The 27,857-nt window shown below is 44.2% G+C and overlaps 1 protein-coding gene across 3 annotated transcripts in view; it reads right to left on the bottom strand.

The window, feature by feature from the left end:
* JCAD (junctional cadherin 5 associated) overlaps positions 1-27,857 on the bottom strand; it is a 144,978-nt gene that overhangs the window by 8,773 nt on the left and 108,348 nt on the right. For 2 of the 3 annotated variants that reach the window (XM_063922037.1, XM_063922036.1), the window contains exons 4-5: positions 22,135-22,182; positions 482-3,909 (exon numbers count right to left, since the gene is read on the bottom strand). In XM_063922037.1, the coding sequence (XP_063778107.1) occupies positions 482-3,909; positions 22,135-22,182 (3,476 nt within the window). The remainder of the gene's footprint in view (positions 1-481; positions 3,910-22,134; positions 22,183-27,857) is intronic. The other variant, XM_063922038.1, reaches the window with a different exon arrangement.

Below are 27,857 nucleotides of genomic sequence, written 5' to 3'. Positions count from 1 at the left end.
ACTCTTGTTCCCTTGATGTACAGGTATATTACCTGGAAACCCATATTTCACAAAGTTTGGAAACTAATACATTGAAAAAGTAAAATAATTGCTGCTTTTATTGTTGCTACAATCAAATAGACATTTTACTAAGCGACTTCTTCAAGTCACTCTGAGGAGCACTGTTAATTAAGATAATGAGGAGAATGATAGGGACAGTGTAGGGAAATAAAGGGATAACTTTTGAATGTGCCTTAATATACTTTTGCTTGGTACTTTACATTACAGAAAATAAAACCTTATCCAGAACATCCTAAGTCCCAAACAGTCTGATACCTGTACAAGACAGTTTACAATATAAACTGTTGCCACAAATAAACAGTACAGTGTGAGAAACTGGAATGATTTACTGTAAAAAACATAACATATACTGTACTGTAGTATAAGCTTTGTATGCAAAAATGTAGCAATTTTAGTATTTGGTAAAACTTTTTTTTTTTACCTGCGCAGGATAAATCCAACTTTTCTTTGCCTTTTGCTGTTATAAGCAGACTCTCATCTAGGGAGATCACTCGTTTATAGATGGTTCCAGTGGAGAATTTTCTGGTTCTGCCATCCTGTACTCCATGTTTTTCTTCATCAAATTCATCACCTGAATCTGTGCTTTTAATGCTTAACCGCCTCATGCGCGAAACAGAATCAACTTCTTTCATGCGAGCTAGGCGATCGACAGCGGTGCGAACTGGTGTAGACGCAAGTTTCCCCTGTAATGTTTCAATCATTTTAGATGTGTTCCTTACTCTTTTTTCAGCACTACGAGAAATGTTTGTCTCATTTTGTTCCGATAGCGACTGGCAGGCAAAAGATGGCTTCTGTACTTGATCACCGTTTTTTAATTTTTCAACAGCTCTCTCATTGTCAAAAGGCATATGAAGGACACTCTTCAAAATTCCCAGTGTCTCTTTTGTAGAAAAAGAAATTTCACTTAATTTTCCCCGTGTACTCTTCTCCGGCTGTATTCCACTACCAGAGGTAACATTTTCTGGGCTTTGAGCTTCAGAGCTCCCATTTGACACTAGACAATCATCTGCTACATCGATTCCAAGAATCCTTGCCGCTCTGTCATGCAGCGATTCATTCTCAGGGATATCCAAATAGTTATGCTCCTCATAAAAGTCTCCATTACGGCTTGTGCTAATGCAATGTTTACTCAAGTCAGGAACAGAACGCCCATGATTTCTGTCAGCTAGTGACAACTTCCTTAACATGTTATCCCCAATTTGTCCAAATTTTGCTGAACTGACTTTCACAACATCAAAAAATGTGTGGTCGAAACATGTCTTGTCTTCTTTGAAGTGATGGAACCCAGCATCTGGAATACTTTGTTTTTTATCTCCGGCCATTTTATTTGCATGTATTGGTGATCCTTGGTCTGTTTTGGCTATCATGCCAGCATTTGTGGAAATTGCATCTCCGGTACTTTTCACTTCAACATGTATTTCTCCTGGTAAGCGTCTATCAGGAAACTTTACAGGTTGATTTATAACCTCATTGTTGGTTGAAGGTTTGCATAATTCAGTACTGTCCTCACTAATGTCATACATTAACTTTTCTATGCACCACCGTTGCGACTTAGTTTGATCCTGAAGGACCTCAAACATCGGCACCTCTTCAACCTCTATTATATGTCGGTTGTTGTTCAACATTTCTCTCCTCATTGCAGTCCTTGTGGTAGACACATCCATTTGAATCACCCTACTCTGCTCCTTCACTACGTACTTCTCACCATCATTAGCACAACTATCTGGCTCTTGAAACTCTTTATTTAAACTTTCCAATTCGCTTATAGCATCCCATGGACGACGGTTAACAGGTTTTAAAAGAAACTGTCCAAAAACCTCTTTTTTATTGCATGGGTTTACATCTTCCATCTCATTCTTTTCTTGCTTTTTTTCTTTCCCATCTACGCTGACATTAGGAACTTCAAACCTTTGGCATGGCTCTGTTCTAGGTATGTGTGTTACTAATGAAGAAGTCCTTGAAAATGCACTGTTACTTGAAGGGCTAAAACTCATCTGTCCTTTTATGCCAAATATGTTTTGCCTCGTGTTTTCTGGAGCTGGCCTGGGATCTACTAGCCCACCAGCTGGAACAAACTGGGATTGTGTACATTTATTGTGCAGCTCACTTTCTCTTGTACCATTATAAAGTGGTGTAGTCTGTATGTCCGTACAAACGGTTTGAGTTTGTTGATCTTTGTACTGATCACCTGGCCATGAGCCAGAATACGTCAGTTCTTTGTGTTTCTTCGGCTCATCAGATCTGAGGTCATTTGCTTGTTTGTTTTCCTCTGTTTTGGACTGCGCTTGTTTTAGTAGCTCTGTATTATTGTTCATGCTTCCTGTAAGTGTTTGCAGCTCTAAGTCACTGGAAGATGCACTTAAAAGCCTTTGCTCATGTAGTCCCCCATTGCTATGTTTTAACATATTCATCCTGTCTGTATTGTCCGCTAAACGGTTGTTGTTCTTACACATATCTGATGGGGCAGAGTCTGATTTAACTGGAATGGAGACCAAGCAAAATATTGTTTCGTTCAGTTTTCTCTTTGAACTTTTTTTGCTAAAAACAAAAGACTCGGGTTCAAACTTTTTTACTTTTGTTACTGTTTCACAAGCACTATCAGAGTGGGTCTTTTTCAAAGACAGCTTGTGAGTGGTCTCACTGTCCTCTGGTAGGCTGCATGCCGTGGCTCCATCTCTATTTTCAGGCAGTGCACGGCATATTTGATCGGAGATGGAGATGTGCAACCACTGTTTGTGTTTAATACCTTCTCTTTTTACAAAATGATGGCCCGCATTTCTGGGATTTATAAAGGCACTGTCTTGTTCTCCTTGGCGAAGACTGCTTTCCTGACTTGTATGATCAACCCTAAAGATATCATTATGTTGTTTACTGTGGTTGTGTTTTTCTGCCTCCTGGGCAACTGCTATATGCTTTATACGGGGGTCATCAAAAGGAATATATTGTACGAAGTGTTTGCAATGTTTCATGTGCCTGTGATTGGCTGGTTTACTGAAAGGACCATTATTTCCAAGACAACAGATCGGCTTTTTGTCATTTGTGCAGGTTTTCTCCACCAAAATTTTTTGGTGAATGCAGTCACTTGAACGAGGCACTTTTTTAAATGGTTTATTGGCTGCATGTAGAAGAGGTGGGGACTTATACGATGGTGGAGGTATGTAATTTGGGGGTTCCATGCCTAAATCATGAAAACAAGACTCCTCTGAGAGATCTAAAACTTTAGGAGATGACAGATGTTCATCTTTTTGTTTGTTATCCTGGTTTTCAGTTACATCCACTGCCCCCCATGTTTGCTGGTGAACTTCATATGAGGGCGGCTTGGAGGGTCTACTGTATTTCGGTTTGGAGAATGGAGTTTTCTTACAATCCTGGTGTGCAATATAATTGTCCTTTGAATGTATTTTATTATCCTTTACAAAAGAGTTGTCACCGGTGGTTGAAGATATGACCATGTGGCATAAACCTTCAGGTGAAACGTTTGGCATTAATTGAGATTTTTGTTTATTAGGACCCACAAAGGATCCGTCTTCTGGAGACGATGAGATGAAGTCTAACTTTTCACTGCTGCCATCCGAAGTCTGCTGCTCCACTGTTTTCTGACACACTTTTTTCTTCACTTTCTCCACATTTTCTATAATTGTATTAGGACAGTCCTTAGTGTTTCTTTCTATTATATTACAGCTCCGCTTTCCTTCAATGTCTGTTGCCAATATGATATTTTCACTTGGTGCTCCATTGTCCCCATGGTTTAATAAAACACTGAAATCTTGGCCTCTTCTTCTCCAATACTGAATATCTTTATCCGTCCTTGCCCAACATGGTCTTTCAGGATGAAGTCTGTCGGATACCCTACAATAGAAAGTAATTGTTAAGAATAAAAGTGTATGATACATTTAAGTACAGAGCTTGAAAAAAAATACAGGTCCAATTAGGCATGCATAACATGCATACACTCACGCAAAATGCTTTATACCATATTATGGCACATATTAGCCTCAAATAAACTTGCAGCTGCTGTGATGTCTTGAACCCTGCTTCTACTTCAATAAACATCTCTTCATCCTAAATGTGTGTTACGGTCTGGTCTATATATTATACAGTATATGGAGGCTGAGCTGGGCTGAATGGCACACCCTCATTTTAAACATAAAAGGCTGCTACCTCACTGAGACTTGTAGTGCCACTACAAGTCTCAGCTAGGTAGCTCCTCCTTTACTCTGCAATTGTGTATGTATGTACACTTGAAGGTAGAGACCTTTCTACCTGGACTAGCACCCCACCCACCTGCCTTTAGGTGTTTTTAATTATTATGGGTTCAAGAAGTCAGACTCGAACCGGAAGACGTACGTTTCACTGCTAGTACTTGGTCACTTGCCAACCAGGCTCTAACAATGAAACGTATGTCTTCCAGTTTCCATTCTGGGTTGGTCTTCCACTCGGCGAAGCAGCCGACGCCAACGGCTAATCTCCTCACCCCACACACTAGGACTTCAGACAGGGAAATATCACATGGCACCATTCATTTGAATTGTGGCACAGACAAGCTATATATCTGATTTTTATATACCAAGTAAACTTTTAACTGTCTTTTCCATATAGGAAATGGCTCTCTCATCCTAGCAGCTGGGCTACTCTGCACTTCTGTTTAGCATCAGAGTGCTTAGTGCAGCATTATGGAAAGCAGAAGCAGGCACCTCTCTCATTTCCAATCAGGGAATGGTATAGATTTTCTCTCATTCAGTATTCGATGCACATTTATATGCCGGACAGCAGAAGAATCTGTTCATTTATACCCTGATCCTACTCTCTCTTTGATTTATTTAAAACACAGTTACCTAAGGCATGCTGTTATAACAATAATACATTTATCTGTCAACATTTTATGGTATTTCAGCGTTTGCCACGTACCGCTAAAGGATTTTTTTGTCCTCTCTTATAGCAATATATGCATATAAATTTAGTGTTCACATTTAGGGAGCTACATTTAATTTACTGCACATATTTGTGTCTGAGTATATCAAAAACCCTTAATGTACTCATATTATCTCTTAATGTCTTATTGCAAATCTCTCAAATGTGTTATCCATGACACTAAATGCATAATTTAATCTCAATGATATTTGGACCTGTTTAAAATAGATTTTTAAGTGGTGAATTCATAAGAACATTTGGTTTTGCATGTATCTTTCCTGTTGCTATCATTGTTTTCAAAGATATTTAGAGCCGAATAACAGGTCACTAAATAGTATATTAAGGAGACCCTTTCGATCTTCATGTATCACTCTGGTATCAACAAAAGAGTGAACATGCACATTTTGTCTCACTGCTAATTTTTCAAATGTTTACCTTGTGATACCACATATATAAATTGTTCTCAGTGATGTCTGGACCTGTATAAAATAGATTATTAAGCAGTGCACTGATAGAATATTTTGTTCTGCATGTATTACCCTCTGTGCTGCTACCACTGCTGTAAAAATATTTAAACTTTCATTATTAGTCACTTAGCAGTCTATTTATGAGAACCTTTTTGACTTGCAGATACTGTTTCAATCCTGTTGTTGGGGGGTATTAAAAGTGAGAACATAAACCCTATCTAATTTATGCCAAAGCAGTTTTAATGCTTGGCTGATTTAAATAACATCTAAACCTGGTAAAATAGATTATATAGCAATGCACCCATAAGAACCAATTTATTCACATGTATTACATTTCTCTGGTGTCAACAATGAGTGAGAACGTACAAACTCCATCTAATTTTTATGAAGGCAACCATAATGATATACTGATCAATTTAAACATGTTTTTTGTTTATATACTCTGTGGAGTATTGTGTAGATTACCCATTTCTTTCTCAATTTATGAGCACATACTAGTTCTGAGATCTTATTGCTACCTAATATTTTCGATGCTCTACTGCAGGCATGTCCAAACTGCGGCCCTCCAGCTGTTGAGAAACTACACATCCCAGCATGCCCTGACACAGCTTTAGCATTCTCTGACAGCAAAACTGTGTCAGGGCATGCTGGGATGTGTAGTTTCACAACAGCTGGAGGGCCGCAGTTTGGACATGCCTGCTCTACTGTATGTGGATTGGGATTACACAATCCAGATATCTGTGTATTAGCAATTTTTGCTTAATTTTCTATACATTTGGTCATTGACCATATGAGTACTTTCATGTTTGTCGCACTAAGCCTAGTGTTTTAATGGGACTTAATAAAAGTAATTTTTTATTTCTTATAAATTATAAATTCATAACAAGTGTGCCATAGAATAGACCTACTGTATAGTCTACTACTCCTTACATCTCCGCAAGGATCCTCCATTTGGATAATTTACACCGGCCATAGGGCTGCTGCGTCTACAGACACTGATGGTTGGAGTCTCAGTCCTTGCACATACGGACACACGGATGTACAACATGGTATGTGGCAGTATGGAAAAATTAACCGTAGCATGAATGTGTGTGCATGTACATGTGCTAGAGAATATAGATTGTAAGCTCCACTGGGGCAGGGACTGATGTGAATGGCCAGATATTATCTGTAAAGTGCTGTGGAATATGTGTGCACTATATAAATAACTGGTGATAAATAATTATAATAAAGTCACAGCTGCAAGACCGGGAAAAGACAGACTCTGCAGCATCCAAGAATCAGGCCCTTTATGTTAATTTCAAAATAAAAAAAATAATGATTGATTAGTTAGTTTTATGTACTGATTCATTTTCCTGAATGAAAGGTAGAATTCAACGTGCCATTTTTCAGTAAGGTTCTATGGTCATAATTTAATGGCAGTAAAGTTGTCTGTGAGGAGTTGTCTGTGGGAACAGTAAAGGACGTATAACTCTAATGCACATATACAGCCATTTGTATGTGCTACTAAGAACATGAAGACGAGTTTTATGGTAAGAACTTACCTTTGTTAAAACTCTTTCTGCGAGGTACACTGGGCTCCACAAGTCTGGACAATGGGGTGTAGAGTAGGATCTTGATCCGAGGCACCAACAGACTCAAAGCTTTGACTGTTCCCAGAATGCACAGCGCCGCCTCCTATATCACCCCGCCTCCCAGCACAGGAGCTCAGTTTTAGTTAACCAGCCCAATGCAGTAGCAGGAAAAGAGACGACAACGGTTAGTAGCCACATACACCACACTCTCACAACAAGAGAAGTGTCAGCGGCTAATGCCATACCAACCCAAAGAAGCTAAGTGCGTCAGGGTGGGCGCCTTGTGGAGCCCAGTGTACCTCACAGAAAGAGTTTTAACAAAGGTAAGTTATTACCATAAAACTCGTTTTCTGCTGCGGGGTACACTGGGCTCCACAAGTCTGGACAATGTGGATTTCCTAAAGCAGTTCCTTATGGGAAGGGACGCACTGTAGCGGGCACAAGAACCCGGCGTCCAAAGGAAGCATCCTGGGAAGCGACAGTATCGAAGGCATAGAACCTTATGAACATGTTCCCGGAGGACCAAGTAGCCGCCTAGTACAATTGTTCAAGGGTCGCACCACGGTGGGCTGCCCAAGAAGGGCCAACAGACCGAGTAGAATGGGCTGTAATGTGATCAGGAGCTGACAGACCAGCCTTTACATAAGCATGTGCAATCACCATTCTAATCCATCTGGCCAGGGTCTGCTTGTGAGCAGGCCAGCCACGTTTGTGAAATCCAAACAAAACAAAGAGAGAATCAGATTTTCGAATAGAAGCAGTTCTCTTCACATAGATACGGAGAGCCTGTACCACATCCAAAGACCGCTCTTTGGGAGACAAATCAGGAGAGACAAAGGCTGGAACCACAATCTCCTGATTAAGGTGGAACGAAGAAACCACCTTAGGTAAATATCCAGGACGAGTCCTAAGAACCGCCCGGTCACGGTGAAAAATCAGATATGGGGAACTACAAGACAAGGCACTCAGATCCGACACTCTTCTAGCAGAGGCAATAGCCAGCAAGAACACCACCTTAAGGGAAAGCCACTTAAGGTCAGCTGAACCAAGAGGTTCGAATGGAGGCTCCTGCAACGCCTCCAAAAACACCAACAAGTCCCAAGGAGCCACAGGCGGGACATAGGGAGGTTGGATACGCAATACACCCTGAGTAAAGGTATGCACATCAGGTAAGGTCGCAATATTTCTCTAAAACCACACCGACAAGGCAGAAATATGAACCTTGAGGGAGGCCAGACGCAGGCCTAAATCTAGGCCCTGCTGCAGAAAAGCCAAAAGTTTGGCTGTACTAAACTTGGAAGCGTCATAATTGTTAGATGCGCGTCAAACAAAGTATGAATGCCAGATCCTATGGTAAATCCGAGCAGAAGCCGGTTTCCGGGCCCGCAACATAGTTTTAATGACCTCTTCATAAAAACCCTTAGCCCTCAAGACGGAAGCTTCAAGAGCCACACCGTCAAAGATAGCCAGGCTAGGTCCTGGTAGACACAAGGGTCCTGAACGAGGAGGTCTGGGCATTGTGGAAGTAGAAGTGGACGCTCTGACGACAGGCCTTGCAGGTCTGAGAACCAGTGCCGTCTGGGCCACGCCGGAGCTATGAGAAGCAGATTTCCTTTTTCTTGCTTGAACTTCCGAACTACCCTGGGCAGGAATGACACCGGAGGGAACACGTACGGCAGCCGAAACATCCACGGCACCGCCAACGTATCCACGAATACTGCTTGAGGATCCCTTGTCCTTGCTCCGAAGACCGGAACCTTGTGATTGTGTCGAGACGCCATCAGATCCACATCTGGAAGACCCCACCTTTCAACGAGGAGTTGAAACACATCTGGATGGAGGCCCCACTCGCCGGCATGCACGTCCTGACGACTGAGAAAGTCCGCTTCCCAATTCAGGACTCCCGGAATGAATATTGCCGATATTGCCGGTAGATGGCGTTCTGCCCACTGTAGAATCCGTGAGGCTTCCATCATTGCCAAACGGCCTCGAGTGCCACCTTGATGATTTACGTAAGCCACTGTGGTGGAGTTGTCCGACTGTACTTGAACAGGACGGTTCTGAAATAAATGCTGGGCCAGGTTCAACGCATTGAAGACCGCCCGCAACTCCAGAATGTTGATCGAGAGGAGAGATTCCTCCTTGGTCCACCGACCCTGTAAGGAGTGCTGCTCCATCACCGCGACCCAACCTCTTAAACTGGCATCTGTCGTCAACAGGACCCAGTTGGATATCCAGAAGGGACGGCCCCTGCACTATTGTTGGTCCTGGAGCCACCAGAGCAGCGACAGGCGGACCTCCGGAGTCAAAGAGATCATTTGAGACCTGATCCGGTGAGGCAGGCCATCCCACTTGGGTAGAATAAACTTCTGGAGGGGGCGAGAATGGAATTGAGCATACTCCACCATGTCGAATGCTGACACCATGAGGCCCAGCACCTGCATTGCCGAATGTATCGACACTTGTGGACGAGAAAGGAAGCAACGAATCCTGTCCTGAAGCTTCAGGACTTTCTCCTGATACAAGAACAACCTCTGGTTGTGAGTGTCCAACAGCGCTCCCAGGTGCACCATGCTCTGAGCAGGGACCAGGGAGGATTTCTTCCAGTTGATGAGCCACCCTTGGGCATGTAGAAACCGGACCGTCATATCCAGAAGAAGATCTGGGGAATTTACCAGGATTAACAAGTCGTCCATATACGGCAGTATCCTGACCCCTTGACGGCGGAGTACCTTACACAGCTATATAACAGTAGATATAACAGTACACAGTAAGAACTGGATGTATATCACAGGGTAATTGTACTATAAAACCCTGACTAAATGCACTCTTTCTTAACTATCACTGACTAAAAAGGCAGTTAGAATACTTAAGTGTCATGTAAAAGCACAGCGCTGACAACCAAGCGGCTTTACATAGGAGGATTTGCCCAAGCAGTCCCAGAAACAGTGAGCTGAGGAATAATGGCGCCGCAGACACTGACTGGGAGTGAGGAAAAAACAGATATGCAGCTCCAGAGCGAGAACATTTGCGGGAAATGGCGCCCTGGGGCTGGGGAGGGGCTTCAGGTCTAAGCCTTATCCCCCTTGCTGGCAAAACCACCGGGTACTGTGGACGATATAAGAAGTGGTTTAGAGAGAAAACCCGACCTGTGCCCATGCCCTGGTGATCTAGTGGGATCGCCTGTATCCACAGTGTCTACCGTCAGCGCGCGCGGCCCGCCTCCCACTGACTGCACCGGATCGCGATAAAGACCGGGTCCCGCGAGTGGGACCCACTTACCACCTCCCGAAGCGCGGCCACGCGATCCTGGAGAGCCCCAGCCGTGTGTGCCTAACATGAAGAAAACCGGAGCCTCCGCTGTAGGTACCCGGCAACCAGGGCTCGGGAGTGTACAGCGCCGCTGGGGAGAGCTGGAGCTGCAGCAGAGAATGTCACAAGACATTTACCACCGCTGCTGACCATGAAGTCTTTACTTTTTACCTCATAAAAAGCTTTTCTCAGGGCTGCTTGGAGCAGCCCCTCTATTAAGTGCCTGCTTACTGCAGCACCAACTTACAAACTGAGCTCCTGTGCTGGGAGGCGGGGTGATATAGGAGGCGGCGCTGTGCATTCTGGGAACAGTCAAAGCTTTGAGTCTGTTGGTGCCTCGGATCAAGATCCTCTACACCCCATTGTCCAGAGTTGTGGAGCCCAGTGTACCCCGCAGCAGAAAACTGCAATACATACAGTACAAAATGTGCTCACTCACCATTATCCATTTATCAGCAGCACATATATATACTGCATGCTGCAGTTTCAATGCAGTAAAATGTATTGAAAATGCAATACACAAATACAGTAACTGCAACTGCATTAAAAGTGCAATGCAGTATGTACTGTACATTAGGAACTTTACAAATATTTCAATGTATATTAATCCATGTATAAATGCATATGAAAGTGGTTGATTTCTCAATATATCGGTGTGAACAAACCATTAAGGTGCACTGTCCTGAGTTAATATGCAAATAAACCCTCTGGGTAATGGCATCTACATGTAGCGCTTGCTGTCACTGATTCATTAATAATGACATAAAGTACAGAAAGCCTGTTTCATTGTTGTTGGAACTTGTTAGTATAGGATGTTATGGCCAAGGAGGTGAAATGCTTGGGACAGCATTCACAGATATTCAGATAAGTCTCAATATTAATGGATGATGAGGTTTTTTCTAGGGATGTGCACTTGAAATTTTTCGGGTTTTGTGTTTTGGTTTTGGGTTCGGTTCCGCGGCCGTGTTTTGGGTTCGACCGCGTTTTGGCAAAACCTCACCGAATTTTTTTTGTCGGATTCGGGTGTGTTTTGGATTCGGGTGTTTTTTTCAAAAAACCCTAAAAAACAGCTTAAATCATAGAATTTGGGGGTCATTTTGATCCCAAAGTATTATTAACCTCATAAACCATAATTTCCACTCATTTTCAGTCTATTCTGAATACCTCACACCTCACAATATTATTTTTAGTCCTAAAATTTGCACCGAGGTCGCTGGATGACTAAGCTAAGCGACCCTAGTGGCCGACACAAACACCTGGCCCATCTAGGAGTGGCACTGCAGTGTCACGCAGGATGGCCCTTCCAAAAAACACTCCCCAAACAGCACATGACGCAAAGAAGAAAAAAAGAGGCGCAATGAGGTAGCTGTGTGAGTAAGCTAAGCGACCCTAGTGGCCGACACAAACACCTGGCCCATCTAGGAGTGGCACTGCAGTGTCACGCAGGATGGCCCTTCCAAAAAACACTCCCCAAACAGCACATGACGCAAAGAAGAAAAAAAGAGGCGCAATGAGGTAGCTGTGTGAGTAAGCTAAGCGACCCTAGTGGCCGACACAAACACCTGGCCCATCTAGGAGTGGCACTGCAGTGTCACGCAGGATGGCCCTTCCAAAAAACACTCCCCAAACAGCACATGACGCAAAGAAGAAAAAAAGAGGCGCAATGAGGTAGCTGTGTGAGTAAGATAAGCGACCCTAGTGGCCGACACAAACACCTGGCCCATCTAGGAGTGGCACTGCAGTGTCACGCAGGATGGCCCTTCCAAAAAACACTCCTCAAACAGCACATGACGCAAAGAAGAAAAAAAGAGGCGCAATGAGGTAGCTGTGTGAGTAAGCTAAGCGACCCTAGTGGCCGACACAAACACCTGGCCCATCTAGGAGTGGCACTGCAGTGTCACGCAGGATGGCCCTTCCAAAAAACACTCCCCAAACAGCACATGACGCAAAGAAAAATGAAAGAAAAAAGAGGTGCAAGATGGAATTGTCCTTGGGCCCTCCCACCCACCCTTATGTTGTATAAACAGGACATGCACACTTTAACCAACCCATCATTTCAGTGACAGGGTCTGCCACACGACTGTGACTGAAATGACGGGTTGGTTTGGACCCCCACCGAAAAGGAAGCAATTAATCTCTCCTTGCACAAACTGGCTCTACAGAGGCAAGATGTCCACCTCATCATCATCCTCCGATATATCACCGTGTACATCCTGCTCCTCACAGATTATCAATTCGTCCCCACTGGAATCCACCATCTCAGCTCCCTGTGTACTTTGTGGAGGCAATTGCTGCTGGTCAATGTCTCCACGGAGGAATTGATTATAATTCATTTTAATGAACATCATCTTCTCCACATTTTCTGGAAGTAACCTCGTACGCAGATTGCTGACAAGGTGAGCGGCGGCACTAAACACTCTTTCGGAGTACACACTTGTGGGAGGGCACCTTAGGTAGAATAAAGCCAGTTTGTGCAAGGGCCTCCAAATTGCCTCTTTTTCCTGCCAGTATAAGTACGGACTGTCTGACGTGCCTACTTGGATGCGGTCACTCATATAATCCTCCACCATTCTTTCAATGGTGAGAGAATCATATGCAGTGACAGTAGACGACATGTCCGTAATCGTTGTCAGGTCCTTCAGTCCGGACCAGATGTCAGCATCAGCAGTCGCTCCAGACTGCCCTGCATCACCGCCAGCGGGTGGGCTCGGAATTCTGAGCCTTTTCCTCGCACCCCCAGTCGCGGGAGAATGTGAAGGAGGAGATGTTGACAGGTCGCGTTCCGCTTGACTTGACAATTTTGTCACCAGCAGGTCTTTGAACCCCAGCAGACTTGTGTCTGCCGGAAAGAGAGATCCAAGGTAGGTTTTAAATCTAGGATTGAGCACGGTGGCCAAAATGTAGTGCTCTGATTTCAACAGATTGACCACCCGTGAATCCTTGTTAAGCGAATTAAGGGCTCCATCCACAAGTCCCACATGCCTAGCGGAATCGCTCCCTTTTAGCTCCTCCTTCAATGCCTCCAGCTTCTTCTGCAAAAGCCTGATGAGGGGAATGACCTGACTCAGGCTGGCAGTGTCTGAACTGACTTCACGTGTGGCAAGTTCAAAAGGTTGCAGAACCTTGCACAACGTTGAAATCATTCTCCACTGCGCTTGAGACAGGTACATTCCACCTCCTATATCGTGCTCAATTGTATAGGCTTGAATGGCCTTTTGCTGCTCCTCCAACCTCTGAAGCATATAGAGGGTTGAATTCCACCTCGTTACCACTTCTTGCTTCAGATGATGGCAGGGCAGGTTCAGGCGTTTTTGGTGGTGCTCCAGTCTTCTGTACGTGGTGCCTGTACGCCGAAAGTGTCCCGCAATTCTTCTGGCCACCGACAGCATCTCTTGCACGCCCCTGTCGTTTTTTAAAAAATTCTGCACCACCAAATTCAAGGTATGTGCAAAACATGGGACGTGCTGGAATTTGCCCATATTTAATGCACACACAATATTGCTGGCGTTGTCCGATGCCACAAATCCACAGGAGAGTCCAATTGGGGTAAGCCATTCCGCGATGATCTTCCTCAGTTGCCGTAAGAGGTTTTCAGCTGTGTGCGTATTCTGGAAACCGGTGATACAAAGCGTAGCCTGCCTAGGAAAGAGTTGGCGTTTGCGAGATGCTGCTACTGGTGCCGCCGCTGCTGTTCTTGCGGCGGGAGTCCATACATCTACCCAGTGGGCTGTCACAGTCATATAGTCCTGACCCTGCCCTGCTCCACTTGTCCACATGTCCGTGGTTAAGTGGACATTGGGTACAACTGCATTTTTTAGGACACTGGTGAGTCTTTATCTGACGTCCGTGTACATTCTCAGTATCGCCTGCCTAGAGAAGTGGAACCTAGATGGTATTTGGTAACGGGGGCACACTGCCTCAAGAAATTGTCTAGTTACCTGTGAACTAACGGCGGATACCGGACGCACGTCTAACACCAACATAGTTGTCAAGGCCTCAGTTATCCGCTTTGCAACAGGATGACTGCTGTGATATTTCATCTTCCTCGCAAAGGACTGTTGGACAGTCAATTGCTTGGTGGAAGTAGTAAAAGTGGTCTTACGACTTCCCCTCTGGGATGACCATCGACTCCCAGCAGCAACAACAGCAGCGCCAGCAGCAGTAGGCGTTACACGCAAGGATGCATCGGAGGAATCCCAGGCAGGAGAGGACTCGTCAGAATTGCCAGTGACATGGCATGCAGGACTATTGGCATTCCTGGGGAAGGAGGAAATTGACACTGAGGGAGTTGGTGGGGTGGTTTGCGTGAGCTTGGTTACAAGAGGAAGGGATTTACTGGTCAGTGGACTGCTTCCGCTGTCGCCCAAAGTTTTTGAACTTGTCACTGACTTATTATGAATGCGCTGCAGGTGACGTATAAGGGAGGATGTTCCGAGGTGGTTAACGTCCTTACCCCTACTTATTACAGCTTGACAAAGGCAACACACGGCTTGACAAATGTTGTCCGCATTTCTGGTGAAATACTTCCACACCGAAGAGCTGATTTTTTTGGTATTTTCACCAGGCATGTCAACGGCCCTATTCCTCCCACGGACAACAGGTGTCTCCCCGGGTGCCTGACTTAAACAAACCACCTCACCATCAGAATCCTCCTTGTCAATTTCCTCCCCAGCGCCAGCAACACCCATATCCTCCTCATCCTGGTGTACTTCAACACTGACATCTTCAATCTGACTATCAGGAACTGGACTGCGGGTGCTCCTTCCAGCACTTGCAGGGGGCGTGCAAATGGTGGAAGGCGCATGCTCTTCACGTCCAGTGTTGGGAAGGTCAGGCATCGCAACCGACACAATTGGACTCTCCTTGTGGATTTGGGATTTCGAAGAACGCACAGTTCTTTGCGGTGCTTTTGCCAGCTTGAGTCTTTTCAGTTTTCTAGCGAGAGGCTGAGTGCTTCCATCCTCATGTGAAGCTGAACCACTAGCCATGAACATAGGCCAGGGCCTCAGCCGTTCCTTGCCACTCCGTGTGGTAAATGGCATATTGGCAAGTTTACGCTTCTCCTCCGACAATTTTATTTTAGATTTTGGAGTCCTTTTTTTACTGATATTTGGTGTTTTGGATTTTACATGCTCTGTACTATGACATTAGGCATCGGCCTTGGCAGACGACGTTGCTGGCATTTCATCGTCTCGGCCATGACTAGTGGCAGCAGCTTCAGCACGAGGTGGAAGTGGATCTTGATCTTTCCCTAATTTTGGAACCTCAACATTTTTGTTCTCCATATTTTAATAGGCACAACTAAAAGGCACCTCAGGTAAACAATGGAGATGGATGGATACTAGTATACTTATGGATGGACGAGCGACTGCCGACACAGAGGTAGCTACAGCCGTGGACTACCGTACTGTGTCTGCTGCTAATACAGACTGGATGATAAGGAGATGAAATTAATATATATATATATAATATCACTAGTACTGCAGCCGGACAGGTATATATATTTATTATGTAATGACTGATGACGGACCTGCTGGACACTGTCAGCTCAGCAGCACCGCAGACTGCTACAGTAAGCTACTATAGTAGTATGTATAAAGAAGAAAAAAAAAACACGGGTAGGTGGTATACAATTATGGATGGACGAGCGACTGCCGACACAGAGGTAGCTACAGCCGTGGACTACCGTACTGTGTCTGCTGCTAATATAGACTGGATGATAATGAGATGAAATCAATATATATTATATCACACTAGTACTGCAGCCGGACAGGTAGATATATTTATTATGTAATGACTGATGACGGACCTGCTGGACACTGTCAGCTCAGCAGCACCGCAGACTGCTACAGTAAGCTACTATAGTAGTATGTATAAAGAAGAAAGAAAAAAAAAACCACGGGTAGGTAGTATAGAATTATGGATGGACGAGCGACTGCCGACACAGAGGTAGCTACAGCCGTGGACTACCGTACTGTGTCTGCTGCTAATATAGACTGGATGATAATGAGATGAAATCAATATATATATATATAATATCACTAGTACTGCAGCCGGACAGGTATATATATTTATTATGTAATGACTGATGACGGACCTGCTGGACACTGTCAGCTCAGCAGCACCGCAGACTGCTACAGTAAGCTACTATAGTAGTATGTATAAAGAAGAAAGAAAAAAAAAAAACCACGGGTAGGTGGTATACAATTATGGATGGACGAGCGACTGCCGACACAGAGGTAGCTACAGCCGTGGACTACCGTACTGTGTCTGCTGCTAATATAGACTGGATGATAATGAGATGAAATCAATATATATATATATATAATATCACTAGTACTGCAGCCGGACAGGTATATATATTTATTATGTAATGACTGATGACGGACCTGCTGGACACTGTCAGCTCAGCAGCACCGCAGACTGCTACAGTAAGCTACTATAGTAGTATGTATAAAGAAGAAAGAAAAAAAAAAAAACACGGGTAGGTGGTATACAATTATGGATGGACGAGCGACTGCCGACACAGAGGTAGCTACAGCCGTGGACTACCGTACTGTGTCTGCTGCTAATATAGACTGGATGATAAGGAGATGAAATTAATATATATATATATATATAATATCAGTAGTACTGCAGCCGGACAGGTATATATATTTATTATGTAATGACTGATGACGGACCTGCTGGACACTGTCAGCTCAGCAGCACCGCAGACTGCTACAGTAAGCTACTATAGTAGTATGTATAAAGAAGAAAGAAAAAAAAAAAAACACGGGTAGGTGGTATACAATTATGGATGGACGAGCGACTGCCGACACAGAGGTAGCTACAGCCGTGGACTACCGTACTGTGTCTGCTGCTAATATAGACTGGATGATAATGAGATGAAATCAATATATATATATATATAATATCACTAGTACTGCAGCCGGACAGGTATATATATTTATTATGTAATGACTGATGACGGACCTGCTGGACACAGTCAGCTCAGCAGCACCGCAGACTGCTACAGTAAGCTACTATAGTAGTATGTATAAAGAAGAAAGAAAAAAAAAAAAACCACGGGTAGGTGGTATACAATATTATATATAAATTATATACAATTATATATATATATATATATATATATATATATTAAACTGGTGGTGACTGGTGGTCAGGTCACTGGTCACACTATCAGCAACTTGCAAGTAGTACTCCTAAGCAGACAATCACAATATATATTATACTGGTGGTCAGTGTGGTCACAATGGCAGTGTGGCACTCTGGCAGCAAAAGTGTGCACTGTACGTTATATGTACTCCTGAGTCCTGCTCTCAGACTCTAACTGCTCCCCACTGTCAGTGTCTCCCCCACAAGTCAGATAATATACAGTCACACTATCTATCACTTCAGCAAGTAACTAGTACTCCTCCTAATGCTCCCCAAAATTACTACTGTGTCTCTCTCTACTGTCTCACTCTCTTCTCTATAAACGGAGAGGACGCCAGCCACGTCCTCTCCCTATGAATCTCAATGCACGTGTGAAAATGGCGGCGACGCGCGGCTCCTTATATAGAATCCGAGTCTCGCGATAGAATCCGAGCCTCGCGAGAATCCGACAGCGGGATGATGACGTTCGGGCGCGCTCGGGTTAACCGAGCAAGGCGGGAAGATCCGAGTAAAAAAACATGAAGTTCGGGCGGGTTCGGATTCCGAGGAACCGAACCCGCTCATCCCTAGTTTTTTCCACCGTCAGACAACACCCTCTCCTCAAGTGTCCCGATGCTCTCTCCTTCTGGGCAGAGCCAAAGAATTAATTCTCCAGGGGGATGTATGGATGACCATTGGTAGGTTTCCCATCAATCGTTGCCATCGATGGGAAACAAAAGAACCATCAATGGTATGAAACTATGCCTTGTAATACCAACAATGGCAAAACCATCAACCAGCAGAATATACCCTCCTATATCTTTCATATTCACTAGGGACAGTCATTGATGGGTTAACCATCGATGGTCCCCATTGGAGATACCACTGGCAGTTAACCTTAATGGTATAAAAGACATTCACAGGGAACCATCCATGGTATTTTTCCCACCAATGCGAATCCCTGCTTTGTTACGCACTGGGCTGTGGGCCAATCAGAGCTATGCTCTGTGTGCCCTGGCACCAAGTATAAAAAAAATAAACATTGGGAGGCTTTTTACCATCGTTGGTGGTAAACCATTGGATCTCTGCCTTCAATGGCAAAACCATCTACCATTGCTAATTAACCATCAATGGTTTATAACCATCGATGGTCGATGGCTATACCTAATATTCCTTACATTGAAGACATTTGGACAAAATACCTACTAAGGATCCACCCCAACATTGACTAGATAACCCCTAAACTCCCAATTCTGTGTGAAACACAATACATTTTTTATCAAAAACATCACCATTTAAGTTCCGCAATGCCAGACTGTCCACTACAGTTCTACCGTATTTTAAGCATTGGTGCAACTATATTCAAAGAACAGCTGTGTCATAATAACCCGGGTAAACAAAAATGAATAAATCTGATTGATGGAATAAATGTACAGCCAAAAAGCACAGAAGAACGCAAAAATAATAAATAATAATATTAAGTAAATACAGGGCATTTAAAAAGCTACTAGATTACACTCAACTAAAGGTGGAAAACACTTTTAAAATCTGTCCTTCTTCATTGCCGTCTCATATATCATCGGATGACTGGATTACAAATGACAGCTCACTCACTGGTGATCTATCTGCCAAACACTGGTGCAAACAGATTTCTGTGCCTATGATCTTACAAACCAGTGAACTTGATTAAAGACATTTTAATGGTCTATAAACCACAGGGATCAGGTTTTTTTTTTAAACATCTGTTTTTGTCATTTATAATGTATTTTATGTTTTGGTGTCCAGGAACGAGTTGTCATCATTTCTCTTATCATCTCAGCCACTAGCAAAATGACAAAAGAGAAAAATTGAATTTGACACAAGTAGGACGAAGATGTGAGCACAATCCAACAGGAAATATTCCTCTCGGGTTAAAAGTGCATGTGGATAATTCTTGGCTAACTGCTTTGCTTCATTATCCTACCATTTGATTTGTTTCCCCACAATGCATTCTTCTGTATGAGTGAAAGTATCTTGTGGTCATTAATTTCTTTTCCCTGAATTTCATATTAACTGTTAGAGGCTTGAATTCCAAAATCTATATTTTATTAAATGTACAATGGTGGCTTTGTGGCCTATTAATTAATTATTACTTGCAGGCAGGGGCGCCAGAACGTGTTGTTGTTGGGGGGGGGGGGGGGGGGGGGGGGCATATATAAAAATAAATTTTGGCGCCTCCCCCCCACACGATTATCCACCCCCACCCCACGCTGGGAGCACTTACCCCCCCCCGATCACCGCAGAGGATCTGATTCAAAACTCCAGCGCCGCAGCGTGCTGTCCCGTGTCCTCCTGTCCTAGCCGACTCTGAGATGCATTACTGGGAGATGGCGTGGCCATGCTGAGCCTGATGGGAAATCCCCGCCTCCTCCCAGTAATGCCTCTGTGAAGAGCTGGCTGGACAGGACACGGGTGAGCACTCCCCACGCCTGCGCCTCTATCATGTTTGGGGGGGGGCATGATGCCCCCTCGGCCCCCCCATTCCGACTCCTATGCTTGCAGATTATATCCTCCCACAGGGGGAACCTCCAAATAATAAGTATTCCCCGAATGTAGCTACAGGGTTCTCGCATTGTAGCAGGGGGGAAGGACTCAACATGTGGGATGACCTTGCCCTGTGCTGGGCGGCCCCCCGCATGTTAGAGAAAGGAGTTGTAGTTTTGCAAAATTTTGCAAAACTACAACTCATGCTGAATCGGGCCCTTCATTTCTTATTGCTGCAAACAGTAGTCGTAAGAAATTCTAATTATTGTGTCTAGGACCTGATAATTAGTAAATAAGCCTCTCAGACACCGAAAGCAATGTAACTAGCACTAGCTATACCCTTACATAGATGCAGGTTCATTCCTAAAGGGAGTTGTCCATCTGCAGATTAGTTTACAGAATACGTGCCCTACTGAAACCTAAAAAGATACGCTGCTTTCAAGACTGGTGGTGGATGGGTAATGTATAGTAATAGGGTCAGAGTTATCAAAAAGTAGACTTTAGGGCTATTTTGTAACGGGATTTAAAGGAGAAATATATTTGAAAGTAGCACCATGTTGGTTTTTGCTATTAAACAAATCATTGGGGGTCATTACGAGTTGATCGCTCGCTAGCTACTATTAGCAGCCGTGCAAACACATAGTCGCCGCGCACGGGGGAGTGCATTTTCACTTTGCAAGTGTGCGAACGCCTATGCAGCCGAGCGGTACAAACACATTTTGTGCAGAACAAGACCAGCCCTGTAGTTACTTATTCTGTGCGATGATTGCAGCAACAAAGGTCCCGGAATTGACGTCAGATACCCGCCCTGCAAATGCCTGGTCACACCTGCGTTTTTCCAAACACTCCCAGAAAACGGTCAATTGACACCCATAAACTCCCACTTCCTGTCAATCTCCTTGCGTTCGGCTGTGCAAATGGAATCGTCGCTAGAAGCAGTGCAAAACAACAATGCTCTTTGTACCCGTACGCGCGCATTGCGCCCCATACGCATGCGTAGTTTTGCCATTTTTATAAATGATCGCTACGCAGCGAACATCGGCAGCGAGCGATCAACTCGGAATGACCCTCTTTGTTTTAAATCCTGAGCAAAATAGCACAAAAATGAACTTTTTTTAATTCAGACCCTTTGTCTGGGTTTTCCAGCAATGTCTGTATATCATCACACATCAACTACTGGACATACAGTATCACAAAGCTGCTTTCTGGGTACATTTGCACCCAATGCAGGGATCACAGTGGGCTGTGTCATATCCAAGGGCAATTTTAAAAGTTGCAGGAGGTAATGTAAAAATCAACAAGCTAAAATAGTTTAAAGGTGAACTCCTTTAAAGCTGAAGTACTAACATTGCCCTCATAATCTGATAATGGAGAGCGTTACTCATGTAAAACCTGCAGCAGTTCTTTTCAATTTGCTGATTTTTGATTACAAAATGGTTTTGTAGAGGATGATCTGAGCAGTTTCTAGTGGGTACTAAATGATGTAAGTTACTATATTTAATAATAACACACACACAGGGACTGTATAATGCATTGGTATAAGTCATTTGGAGAAGTATAAAGACAGGTTGGGTACGGGATCCTGACAGTCAGGATGTTGTAAATCAGAATACCGACAGCGGCATCCTCACAGTCAGCATCTCGAAAGTCAGCATCTCAACACATTCTCCTTACCCTCCCCCTAACCCTCCCTACCCACAGCCTAATGCTCCCCTAACGCAGCCTAACCCTAACCCTCCCTCTAGTGCCTAACCCTAATCCTCCCCCCTGCAGCCCAACCCTAACCTTCCCAGTCTTACTTATGTTCTTGATGCTGTCGGGATTCCGGGGCCGGTCTCCTAACTGCCATCATTTTGGCCATCGAGAATCGGGATGCCAAATACATCTCCCTTAAATTGTCAAACTCTCATAGGTTGGACTGCTCTGTAGTCTAGTTGCTTCTCATGTCCTACATTTTTTACCATGTTTAATTTACCGTGAATGTTCATTCCCATCCACATCAGTTCACTTTAGATGCAAAGCACAGGATAAAGTGATATCCTCTCTATATCACACAAGGCAACACAACTGGGCCTATTTATCAAAAAGCCCTAAAAATATCTATTTTCTAACGCTCACTCGGGTGATATGTAGTGAAAGCACCGACTTACCTTATCGCTGGATGGACAGCTTCCCTCCTACACACGCAAGGTCTCAGGCTTCCAGGTGCATATTTGTTAAAAATTAAATATAAAAATAAAAAACAAATGTTAAAAAAACTGGGAAAAAATAAGTATAATTATTTGAATAATAATGCATTTTTTTCCCTCTGTACAGCAACTACTATAGCCATCCTGAGACCGATACCGCTGCTGTCCTACTTAGCTATGTGACAAGCATGTTCCCAAAGCTTTGGGCTGTGAGGCTTAATAAACAGGCCTTAGAGTGAGATCATCAGACCAGCTCTCTCACTCAACAACAAAAGGGAGTGACATGTACTGTGCGCTGGCTTTAGGTGTCTCCTATGAGTGATCTCAATATGATTTAGCAGACATATAGGACCTCATGCAGAGGTGGAGCGCGACCCGGTCATGGATGTTCTTGCGTGTAAAACGTGTATACATCTGGCTAAATGCAGAGCTGTATGCACATTTGCAGCTAGGCCACCTCTTATCCAGTATAGATAAGCTCAGAATAGCATGCGGTTGCATTTACATGGCCTCACTGAACATTTCTTACATGAGAACGTCCTGTTACAGCACAGTTACAACTACTTTGTCGTAAGTGGATTTGCAGTGTGTAAAGAACCACAAGAAGCGTACCAGACATACCAGGCATATGTTAAAAAGTGCATTGGCCCCCAAAGTGGCAAACAATATAAAGAAAGACTGGACCTCTATCATGCATTGGGGCACAATATCTGGAACAGTAATATCAGACTACTAAATATATACTTACATTGCTTATGCACGTAGAGGCAGTTACAGAGGTATGGGTACATGAGGTGCACACACAGTACTGGCAGTTTTATTTTTACACTAAGGGCCTAATTCACTTTGGATCGCTACTGAGGCTGAGATAGAGATTTTCACAAATCTGCTATTTTGCTTGTGATGAGCCGCCCAGAAAGGATAAAAGACGCTTAGCGATGCATTCGCAAATCTGCATATGCATTAGCAGAGATGCAATGCATACACATAAAATGAGCCCATCGACATACTCAAATCAATGAAAATGCAGCTGCACCAGATGCCATGTTTTTGAACGCAGCGTTCGCAGGTGACATCATATAAACGCCCTGTGTTTTCCCAACCACTCCCCACAAATGCCATGTTACCACCCACAATGGGCACTTTGCAATTAGGCTGCATACGCAAGGCAATCGCATTTTACCCTTCGCGCACGCACAATGCGTTCGCAGCACATGCGCAGTCTGCCGATAATCACGCACTGTGTTCAAACTCACATTTGCAAACAGTAGTGAATCAGGCCCTGAGACTAGATTTTGAATTGAATTAGGACAACTCTAAAACTGGCCGCTCATCTTAATCTGTACTCTTCCCTACAGCACAACATGGTTTTCTGAAGGTGCATAATTGCAACATCCAAATGGATTTACTCCTTACTACTGACTGGGGATTATATTTGCAGTCATCAGACAGTAGTTAAGACTTCACTAAAACCCCTTGGCATTTCCATAGACCTGTCTTCCTGATTATATGATTTTCATCAAAGTACCTCAACTACAGTATATTTTACTGAAGCCTCTCCCACTCCAAGTAGCAGAACCACTGTAGATCTAACACCTGTCCTTAATGAGAAAGAACCCCTGTCCCCATGTTGCCTCCAATGAGTACAGTCTCCATAATAAAGAGCCTGGCGGACTATGAATGCAGGCAATACAGGGTCAGGTCATTAATCACAGCAGTCTAGCTGGTAGCCATCCATGTCCATGTTGATAAGACACATTCAGAGGTATTCAATTCTCAATAGTGTGTGGTTGCGCAGATCATGGTAGATGGTCTGATTCAGTGTCACACACTAATGCTGCTGCGCTCCAGTACTCAGTGTGAAAATATGCAAATGCTAGTTTAAGCAATTCCCACGTGTATGATCGTGAGCTGTGCAAATGGTGAAATGCCCACTTTACTTATCTGAGCACTGCACAGATCCGCCGGCTGGTCCGTGCACTCTCTATAGATCATACTTACCTACATTTCTAATCTCCTCTCCGGGAGATCCCTGGAGAGGAGAAGCAGATGGGCTGCGCCGAGCCAATGGTGTCAAAAGGCCCCACCCACTCATTGAGAAAATGCAGTGGTTGGGCAATATTTGCATAGGGGTGGGGCTACAATGATGCAATTAACATAAAATGGTGACATTAGGCCCCGCCCATCCGCCGTGTCCACAATTTCGCCATATTTACCACCCCATTCTGCCCACTTCACTAGGAAGTCTCATCCTAAGTTTGCAAGTCTTCCGCAGTGGTCTTGTCATATCTTTGTGAATTAGTACACAACTGCGTGAGCAATCGCAAATGCAGTTCACGCGTGTGCTGTAAGGGTTTCCGAAGATATTCATGCATGTGCAGAAGTAAAACATCAGCATTGCATACAAATCAGAACCAGAATACAGTACCCCAACATCAAAAGATTTACAGCACGCTTCTACGTGATGTCAGCAAATATTGGAGATAGTGGTTGTGAAGTTCCAAGGGCACTTCCCAGACATCGCAGATGAATGACACAGTGCCACTCCTCCAGAATGAGCCTGTATTGTTACTAGAGCGGACTGGATTTATGGGCAAGCACCATTGCCTCAACACAGGTGATTATAAAACATGTGCTTGTATTTAAAATTTTCCATACGTTCAATAAACATAGGCAATATTACAGGTTAAAAAATTTTGAGGAAATTCTTACTTACTAAATTATGTGTTATGTCAGACTGTTTCAAATCATTGTTTATTTGTCCAACATCTTCAAATGTGTACACGTCTTTGCAAATGTTACTAGATACTATTATGTAGGGGATATTTATTTTGTCTACAAAGTAACAAAAGTGTAAGAGTACTGTAACGGATTATCCCTCACCAATAATAGTACTGTAGTTATTATCCGCCATAGAAAAAGTAAAGATTCTTCCAGGCCTGTATCAGATAACAGAGAGGAATGTCCTCAGCCTGAGCGAACATATGGTTTAACGTGTTTGTCATGTGTGGCAGGTAAGACTATTGTACTCAACCAGAACGTTTCGGTATGTACTGTATGGTTCTATTAAAAGGGAAATGCAAGTTAAAATGCAGATAGTGTACTTCCGATCTATGGGCTATATGACCAGGTCTGTGCTAGAACTTGTGCTGTACTGCAGTTTCCAGCTGACTTTCTGCTGTAATGAGGACCTATGTTTCATATAAAATGTGTGCTGGATGTTATCCAGGAAAGAAAGCGGATGTAGCCTGAGGCAGACGTATCCACCTTGGATAACCCTGCTGCAACAACTGGTACAAATAACATTTGCAATGTCTTGCTCTGCTTTTATTCTCTTGGTTTTACACTTCAATTGTACTGCAAATACAACTATACAAGAAACATGACATGCCCATCTACTCTGTCTTGATCAGTTGAAGTCATGCAGATATTTTTATAAAATGGGAAGAAGACCATCTGCAACCTTCAGTGTTATGGTGGGTACACACTAGGTGACGTGTTCTATGAGTGACGTCACGTAGTGTTTCCCCCTCCTGGGCCGGGCGGTCAGCGGCAGTGCATATACACTGAGTGATAGGACGACTATATCGCCCAGTGATGTCACACAGCAGTCGGCCCGTGCATGCAGCTCTTGGTCGTCAGTCCAAATTGAGCTGCATGCACGGCTGACAGAGAGGGTCGATAACGACCCGCGGGGCCGCGCATCGCTCGGCGGCATACACACTTGCCAAGGGGTGTGGATCATTAGATCGACAGTGTCTAGGTCGACAATATTTAGGTCAACCACTGTAGGTCGACAGTCACTAGGTTGACAGGGTCAGAAGGTCGATAGGGTCAGAAGGTCGACGTGTTCTAGGTCGACATGTCAAAAGGTCGACATGAGTTTTTTAATGGGGGGGTTTGTGTCGTTTTCTTCGTAGAGTGACCGGGAACACCAATTAGTGCACCGTGTCCCCTCGATGGCTCGCTTCACTCGCCATGCTTCAGGCAAGGTGCCTCGGCACAGATTATCGTAGTCCACGTGGATCGTTAAGTATTAAAAAGTGTTACAAAATATATATTTTTTAAAACTCATGTCGACCTTTCGACCTGTCGACCTAGAACACGTCGACCTTCTGACCCTGTCGACCTTCTGACCCTGTCAAACTAGTGACTATCTACCTACAGTGGTTGACCTAAATATTGTCGACCCAAACACTGACACTGTCGACCTTCTGACCCTGTCGACCTAGTGACTGTCGACCTATAGTGGTCGACCTAAACATTGTCAACCTAGACACTGTCGATCTTCAGTCTGGATCTCCTTGCCAAGATAGTGAACGACATCACTCAGGAAGGGTGAAAATGAGTGACGTTGTTAATTTTCTCGGCAAGTGTGTATGCACCTTAAGGTCTATACCACATCGGGGCTTGCCATTTTGGTGGTACTTGGGGCTTTATACAGGGTTGTTAGCAAACCAAAAAAGCACACTAATGGGCAAAACCATGCTGCACTGCAGGTGGGGCAGATGTAACATGCAGAGAGAGTTAGATTTGGGTGGGGCATATTCATACGCTGTGTGGCAGCTTGCAAACTGTATGAAATATTGGCCCTCATTCCGAGTTGATCGTTAGCTGTTTTCGTTCGCAGCGCAGCGTTCAGGCAAAAAAGTGGCACTTCTGCACATGCGTATGCGGCACAATGCGCATGCGCGACGTACTTTCACAACATCCGAAGTAGTTTTACACAAGGTCTAGCGAAGCTTTTCAGTCGCACAGCTGGCCGCAGAGTGATTGACATGAAGTGGGCGTTTCTGGGAGGTAACTGACCGTTTTCTGGGAGTGTGTGGAAAAATGCAGGCGTGTCAGATACAAACGCAGGTGTGCCTGGGGAAACGCAGGCGTGGCTGGACGAACGCAGGGCCTGTTTGTGACGTCAAAACAGGAACTAAACAGTCTGAAGTGATTCCAAGCGCTGAGTAGGTCTGGAGCTGCTCAGAAACTGCACCATTTTTTTTGTAGCAGCGCTGTGAGCCTTTCATTCACACTTTTGCTAAGCTAAAATACACTCCCAGAGGGCAGCGGCTTAGCGTTTGCACGGCTGCTAAAAGCAGCTAGCGAGCGAACAACTCGGAATGAGGGCCTTTGCCCCTAAGTTACAGTCATTACTCCCATGTGTTTTGCTATACAGTATGAGCAATTGCCAATGATGGAAGGTAGGTCTGGACATACAGTATCATGGAATGTGATATGTCAGAATGGGTGTACTACGATTCACCAGCGCTCGGGATCCCGGCAGCGAGTGCAAAAGAGTCCCTTGCAGGATCGCTGCGCTCGCCGTGCTGCGGGCACACTATTTATTCTCCCTCCAGGGGTGTCGTGGATACCCCAAGAGGGAAAATAGTTGTCGGTATCCCGGTGGTCAGGATCGAGTGCCACCCGGACAGAATAGCTGGCTGTGCAGAGATGACTGTAAGTCAAAATACGCCACTTTATATGTATGTATATGACACTGACGGTAATGACAAGTATCAAGCCAAAAGTTTTCAAAAACACATACAACTTTGCATACATGTAAATATACACACTATATAACCTGATTCCAATTTGTATGCAAATCTGAACGACTATCAGCCCACTGTGCATGCACTGCTATTACACTGCGCACGCACCAAGGTACCTGTGTGATTTATTTGCAAAGTGGT

Source organism: Pseudophryne corroboree, chromosome 5 (genome assembly GCF_028390025.1).
Source record: "Pseudophryne corroboree isolate aPseCor3 chromosome 5, aPseCor3.hap2, whole genome shotgun sequence".
Lineage (NCBI taxonomy): Eukaryota > Metazoa > Chordata > Amphibia > Anura > Myobatrachidae > Pseudophryne > Pseudophryne corroboree.
The sequence above is the reverse complement of the archived record's forward strand: the minus strand, read 5'-3'. Positions and strand labels throughout refer to the sequence as shown.